The sequence below is a fragment of the Aquila chrysaetos genome, chromosome 6 (assembly GCF_900496995.4).
Source record: "Aquila chrysaetos chrysaetos chromosome 6, bAquChr1.4, whole genome shotgun sequence".
Lineage (NCBI taxonomy): Eukaryota > Metazoa > Chordata > Aves > Accipitriformes > Accipitridae > Aquila > Aquila chrysaetos.
Genome location: NC_044009.1, coordinates 33,857,813 through 33,865,504, shown reverse-complemented (window position 1 = coordinate 33,865,504; position 7,692 = coordinate 33,857,813). Strand labels below are relative to the sequence as shown.

General features: G+C 43.8%; 1 protein-coding gene across 3 annotated transcripts in view; it reads right to left on the bottom strand.

The window, feature by feature from the left end:
- Window positions 1–7,692, bottom strand: part of FIGN (fidgetin, microtubule severing factor) — a 105,790-nt gene that overhangs the window by 2,207 nt on the left and 95,891 nt on the right. For all 3 annotated transcript variants that reach the window (XM_030018664.1, XM_030018665.1, XM_030018666.1), the window contains one exon: window positions 1–7,535. This exon is cut by the window's left edge and continues 2,207 nt beyond it. In XM_030018664.1, the coding sequence (XP_029874524.1) occupies window positions 5,287–7,535 (2,249 nt within the window). In that variant the 3' untranslated portion in view covers window positions 1–5,286. The remainder of the gene's footprint in view (window positions 7,536–7,692) is intronic.

The window sequence follows — 7,692 nt, the reverse complement described above, 5'->3', positions numbered from 1 at the left end:
AAAAGGAAATGAAAAGCCTCTAGCAACCGCATATAAACCACGAGAACAAAAACAAAACAGAAAGAAAAAAAAAAGAAAAAGAACCACACAAAGTTTAGGTTTGGAAATAAACTTTTGCTTCTTTTTCTATTACAAAACAACAAGAAAGAATGAATGTGCTCCCAACCTTGGTGTAGTACAGAACCATTTTATAAATATTTAACATTCTATAGGACTGATTCATATATTCTCACACAACTCTGTGGCAAGGCTGACCCACACTGCCGACATTCTACATATCACTGAGACAGGGAGGTGAAATTTTCCTGCTTTCAGTCTAATTGTCTTTGACAATTGCAGTGCCTAGTGCTACACTGCTTGTGTTGTATTTAAAAACAGGGGAAAGAGTAGAGACTTGTTCATTAAAGATGCAGTATCCCTGGTTCACAAAAATGCATCTGGCAGGTTCAAAATCGAATGTCAACCAAAGGTCCTTGCAGAGTGTGAGCTTCAGTTCATGTATTGGTTAGTCACCAGCACAGCTGGGCTTTTTTTGAATTCTGAAATACTAGTATCTCCATGTTTACTAATGTGCTTCATATAAATCTGCAGATGATTAAATGACTTTTTTTTTTTAGTAAAGAGACAAAGCTATTGTTTGGACATGGTGTGTATGCACATATAAATATTATATACACACATGCACACATACAAGATGGAAAGGAGTTAGTGCTGTGAGGACAAGGTTAGCTTTCAGCGCTGATGATGAAAACCAACAGACACAGATTATTATACATTGGAGTGATGACTTTTCTAACAAGGGCAGAAATCAGGAGTAATTCCATTAAGTCAACAAGGTTATACCACCTTCAGATTGGTGTAAGTGAAAGGGTAGGAGGCCCTACAACTTTTGGCGGCCTTGTTTTGTGACAAAGTGTATCCTTCACATCTGAGTAATGCACTCTCCCTCATGATGGAGTGCTTCAGAGAAAAATGCAGGGGGGTTATAAGAACAGCCCTTTACCTGAAGTCATACGTATTTGCAGACAGTGAAAACCCTGGTCAGATCCCCAAATTCGCTTTCAATATATTAACATCTTGATGCAGGAATTAATTTGTATCTTTTTGACTAGACGATCCCCTAAAGAAACATCCCATGAAAAACCACCTACATATGACCTTGTGCTATTTTACAGAGCACAGCCTCCAACTAGCTGGTAAAGACACCCAGATGGTGTTTGGCCTATGTATTTTAGTCAGATGGTTTATTTTCCCTTTGGTAGGTTTGTAATGCTCAAGAAAACATTTTGCCCATCTATCTGCATTTCAGTAGAATACAAACTGACTAATAGGTAAATAATCCGTGTGAAAGTAAATAGCCTTAAAGTAAACTGCCTTCACATTCCATTGATCAGCTCGGTCAGCAAACTTTTCTATATTGTCACTAATGTTCTAAATATTTTGGAGAGAAACATGCCAGAAGTATAGAGTATTTCCATTTCTGTCTCACATAAGGTCATTATGAACTCCTCCTTGAATTGATATTGATCCTTCAGCTTGCAGAAATATTCCTCCAATTTATTTTACTTTTGTTGCCGTAGGAATTGCTACTGAAGGTACAAGGAAGAAAATGAGCTGATGCAGAATGGGATCTACACATAAAAATACAACGTGAAGCATCTGCGGCGATAGGCTGACACAGCAGATGCTCTTTAACCATTTCAAGTTCCTTACTATCCAGGGCTGCCACCACTTGGGCATTTCTGTGGCAGCAGCCCCCAGCTTTGCCCAGTCGTAAAAAACAGCAAACGGCCTTCTACCATGGAAATGTCAAAGACCAGCAAGTATTTCATCCTGAAGACACCATTAGAACATATTTTGTCTCTCTTCTCAAAAACAATCTTAGCCTTTGGGACCCGCTCAAGTTCAGGATTGTGCTTCAGCCCTTCCTGGACTCTCCTTTACATGAAGGCTGCTGAGAGGGGTGAAGGACCAGCAGCATGCCAAAACCTGTTCACTAGGGAGAAAACAGGGGCTGAATGTGGGGGAAGGGAGGAAAGCGATGAGAAGGACAGGACATGGCAGAGGGTTCAGCCAGCTCAGCCCACCCACGCCGGGGAAATTTCATCAAAGGAGCAGCCAGAAGCCACTTGCAGAAGGGCTGAGGCGCCTCCGGTTAACACTACCTGGCCAAGGTCTCACCAAATTCAACAGGCACCCTCCCAGAGCAATGCCAAAGACAGCTGCTGCTAAGGAAAGATGTGGGTAACAATCTGGCTCTGTTTTCCTCTCCTTACAGCTGCTGTGATAGGGGGGAAGCTTTCTGCTTCTGCTGCCCCAAAGCTGAATTGAGCCCTGGAGCGAACCCACGTCAGCGTGTGTGCGTGCGTGCGCATGTGTGGAACCTGCATTTTCACACCATCTCAGTTTCTGCCTGCTTCTCACTTTGGTTAACATTTGAAAAATCCATTTCCCAGAGTGACTTTTTAAAGAGAATGATTTAAAGCTGGAAGCCAAAGGGACCATCTACAATTTTGCTTGCTTTTGGTTTTGCTACTGGATAAAAAGAGTGAAAAAGCCACTCTAGTGGGTAGCTTTCATTTTACCAGCTGCAAAAAAAAATATCTGTTAGGAGTATGGTTAGGAGAAACAGTTTACAAGAGTTGGTTTATCAAAACTTGTCTGAGCCTTTCAAATGAGCACAGCTCAATGGCAGATATGAAAGCCAATGTCTAAGACAGAAATTGGGTCAGCGATCTGCAATAGCGTACTTGCCAGTGTGATCAGCGTGAACCTACAGCTAATGGGGACATCAGAATCTCCCAAACATGAGGATGGTGGAATGACCGGGGTGAAGAAGCAGCCTGTGGAGGTTTGGGGAAGCAGAAAGACCGGGTCATAACAAGGACCATAGACTGTAATTGCTGTTGAAAAGAAAAAGAAAAAGAAAAGAAAAAAAAAAAAGAAAACAAAAGCAGGTGATGTATTTAAGTCTTACTTTCTATATCCTTAATGAAAGGCACTGTTTTTAAAATGGTACTTTTACGCTTAAAACATAAAGTTTTAGATAGACAAAATGTTTGCCAGGAATTCATCTTAAATTAGATTTTGGTTTATTTGCTCTGTTTTTAGCACGTTCTATCTAAATATATATATATATCTTAAAAGAAAAATAAAGGAAAGTAATAATCAAGAGTCATAAATTTCCAGCAATATCACAAAATCCCTCATTAGCTTTCTGAACGCTAAATGTCTCCATTGATTTAACAAAATGGACAAGGTCTGTACAATTTTTGAGAAGACAAACATGACCTAGTAACAGATTGGTATCTCTCTTCTTGGGGCTTTTCAGTGCATTTATTTAACGGTTTTGAATGTACATTACTTAACAGAAACATTAAATGCCAGTGCTTTGCAACAGTTTTGTTACTGTCTCTTTAAAGTAAACAAACAAAAAATACATTCAAAAAAGCAAGGCTATTTTGTTCATGTGATGGCAGAGGCTTTGGGCAGCTGCAACATGCACTGCTCCTGCTCAGAGACATTACCCAACATCAGTCAGCTGTCACCAAAAGAGTTGCACGGAAAGCATTAAAGGATAAAAAGAAAGGTGGGGCGGTGGGGGAGAACTGAGCAAAATGCCACACATGCCAGCTAGTCTTTCCAGAAGGAAGACACCAGAATATGTATATTTGGGACAGGAAAGTGGGGCGGGGGGGGGGGGGGGAAGGGGGAGGCTGTAAAGACCACTAACATAGAGAAAAACTTGACTTCAGGGGAAAAAAACAGCAGCTCTCTGAAACTTGTTTAGCAGGTTCGCATTCCTAATGTAATCTGACTTTTGTGTTGGTATTGGTTTTTGCCCTATTTCTTACTTTGCTTTCCAAGAGAAATGTAACAAAACTGAGGTAGAAATAATGGTGGGCACACTCCAGCCTGGAAGATTTCTAATGGATGCCAAATGAAGATTGCATTAAGGACAATGGAGCCGTACGTACATAACAAAAACTCAACTCTACAGTTTGGGAAGGGAAATAAATGTACTTTGAGGGTTCAGTTTTGCTTTGTTATTTGTACTGTTTGTTTGGTCACAGTCCACTGCATTGCTATAAACAGCTCTGCAACCCATAGCTCTGCCAGCGACCTATACTGATCCCACTCCCTACAGCTTCACCAAAATAACCTCAAAACTATGACTAGAGCTGCGCAACAAAGGCCAGCAGTCACAGCTTAAGGTAATTTGCCTCTCGGAGTCCTACCAAATCTTACATTTGACTGTTTCAGATGCTAACGTAAACCAATTAAGTGGCTCTTTTTCATCTATGCACCTTCTAAAGACTGTATCACATAATTATCAAGGAGCGATATGCTGAAAACTCTTACAGTTTACCAACAAGAAAAATCACTCTGCTCTGGTTTGATCTGACAAATTGGCAAAAGAACCATTTCTGAACGCTGGGAAATCTTTCTGTTTCTATTTTTAAAACTGTAAAGCTTCAGTCATATCACACTTTAGTTTTTTCCTAGATACATTCAAAGTAATTTTCCTTGCCATTTTCCAATTGTTGAGGTAAACATACATATTTAATATAAAGTAACATTGAAGCCTAGCCTATAACTCTCAGCAGTACATAGTGCTTTCAACACATTCCTTTGAGGTACTGTACAAATCACAATCACTTTCCTGAGTTTTTGCAGACAGAACATTAAAAGAAATGAACTGCAGAAATTAAGGTCCAGATTACCATTACCCTGTTTTACCTGTTCTTAGTTTAACACCGCAGAACAGACAGGATTGAGGAATACTGTTGCTCTTAGAATAGCAAAAATCTGGTTCTCTGTCACAACACAACCGTTCATCTCTTTAGTCCAATAATGTTTGAAGTTAAAGCTCTTTATATTAGCACATGCCACCAATGTAATTGTGAGGCAAACAAAAAATAAAGCACCACTTCAGGCACTTGACAGCAACTAAATCTCAAGAACAGCAGAATGGAATCAACACACAGGGTTCATGTCCTTCTGAAATCAACCCACTTGCACCTTGCTCCTTGGTGAGTATTGTCTAGCTTGAACAGAACTGAGCATCAACATGCGCTTTCTGTCATGTGTGGCTTTTTCAGATCAGCAGCTCTTGTTTGATGCACTTTTCCTTCAAGTCTACCCTGGCTCTTTAGAGGCAAGGTAAATTGTAGTCTTCCCAGTACCCTTTGCAATTTTAACACTACTGAAAAGGGTTCTCTACCCTATGTAGCAGGTTCTGTGTGTGCCAACATTCATTACTTTTTTTTTTTTTTTAAAGTAGTATCACTGACTGCAACCAAACATTTTGTTCCATTCAACATATGTATCAAGCTCTTTTTGAGATATGCTAGGCTGTATCTTGCAGAAAGCGTTTTCAAAGTCTTGATATGTAACTGGCCTCAACTGGCTGGGCATAATGGCTGAAAGGTCTGTGGCTGGCATGGCGTGGAGTGGGCCCACCACGGCTTCCTGACACAAGTGAGCCACATCTAGTCCAGAAAAGCCTTCTGTGCGCTGGACAAGCAGTGCAACCTCCTTGTCATTGAGACAGTAATTGTGCTGTGAGAGCAGTTGTACTATTATCTGGTGTCTCGCTGTGCTGTCAGGAAGTGGGATTAAAAGTCGTTTCATGAAGTACCTTCGAAGAGATTCATCAATTTCTTCTGGTTTACTCGTGGCGCAAATTACTACTATTTGGTCCTCAGCAGAAGTCAGTACAGTGTCCAGCTGCATAAGGAACTCGGTTCTCATCCGACTTACTGGACTGTGTTCTTCACTCACTTGAGAGGAAAGGAGCATATCAATGTCACTAACAAAAATCACCGAGGGTTGGCGACACCTTGCCACGAGAAAGGAGGCGTGGACAATTTTTTCTCCTTCCCCTAACCACTTTGTGACAAGGCCAGAGCCAGTGATTTTGAAAAACGTGGCCCCCAGCTGACTAGCTATACATCTGCCCATTAACGTTTTGCCTGTTCCCCGAGGTCCAAATAAAAGGATGCTCCGAGGTAGAGCAGTCAGTCCATTGAATGCATCTGACCTCAATACTGGCCATAAAACCTCCTCCTTAATGACGGCCTTTACTAGATCTAGGCCAGCAATGTCGCTCCAGTCCACGGGAGGTCCTTGGTTGATAATCTCATTGGTAACAAGGTCAATGAGGTGTGTGTCAGTATTCTTCAGTTGCTCGTCCACAGAGTGGTTGGATGAGGTAGCTGCACGAAGTCCCGGGCCTTGCATTGGGTGAGGGAGGAGCTGCCTGTGCTCGTCACTGTGCTCGTTCATTACTGGGGAGGTATACTTCCCAAACGAGTCACTTGATCTCGAACCCAGTGAGTTTTTAGCAGTACTATAGGATGGGGGTGTTAGAGCCCTACCGGACTGGCTGCTGAATTTCCTTTGCTGTTCAGAGGACATTAGCTGCTTTGTTGGCTTAAATGCTAAGGATGATGTTTCAGCACTTCTGTCAAAACCATTCCCCCTGTTTGCATTTGAAATGCTGTTGTCGGGCATTCGATACATGGGACTCTGTGTAGATCTCTGTTGGCCATAGCTGTAATTTCCATAACTGGAGTCCATTTCTCCTTGCCCTGCCATGTAGAAAGCTTTCCTTTTGAGAGAGCTGGCTGAACTGTTTGTCAGGGCAGACGGCGCAATGGGCGTCAGACCGTGGCCCTGGTAGGAGTAGCTGGGGACGGTGGTGGGGGGCAGAGGGGTCGGAGCAGGGATTCCTGAAGGCAGGTACGCCGAGGGTGGCGGGGCACCCCCAGGGCTGTACCCGGGGCCAACAGCGGTTTGAGGAGGATAAGTGGCGGAAGGGTAGCTGTAACTGGAGAGGTTAGAGGTCCCGTTGTAGCCGGGGACGAGGGCTGGTGGTGGCGGCGGTGGGGGGGGCTGTAAAAGTCCCGAGCTATGCAGGGGGGATGGATGAGGGGATGGAAGTGCAGGTGCTGGCTGGCCGCTGTAACTGGTATGCAAGTATGAGCCATTGTATCCTGCGGCATATTCCTGAGATGGGAGCCCTGAATGAAGACTGGGAACGGTGTGACTTCCGCAGGTGCTGCTGGAGTAACTGGGTTCAGCCAGGTTACTGGCCACCCCAGGAGAGCTCCCGATGCTGGCCGAGACATCTGTGGGAGGGAGGGCTGCACTTACCCCAGCTTTGCTGGCAGTGATAACGTCTGGGACGCAGTTCATGGGATACACGCTCTCCGAGTTCAGCGACGGCTGCCAGGGCTCGCTTTCATTCTTGCGCCCATTCACCAGCCCCGAGGGAGCTTCAGAGTAATTGCTGAGAATGGGCCGCTCGGCTGGGCCTTCCAAAATACCGGAGTATTTTTCTGCATACTTTTTCAGAAGATTGGAGGCGGTCAGAGCCGAGATGTCGTCGTTGGCCCAGGCGTACTGATAGGTGCGCTGCAGGTGCCCCCGGTAGGCTTCCACCTTGTGGGCAGGGGACCGGGTGGTTGAAGTGATATCAAAGTGCTGTTCTGGCCACTGGGCATGCTCCGGCGTCCACTGCATCTTCAAGCCTAGGGTGGGAGGAAAAAACAAAGTTAACAACAAGCTCGGCCTTTTTCAGGTGCTTTTAAATGAGTTCTCAAATGTACTGTCTGTGAACTTCTTAAGCTGTCTGAAACGCTGGACTTAACACCACAAATCCTTAAGGAAAGAAAATGCAATGCCCTT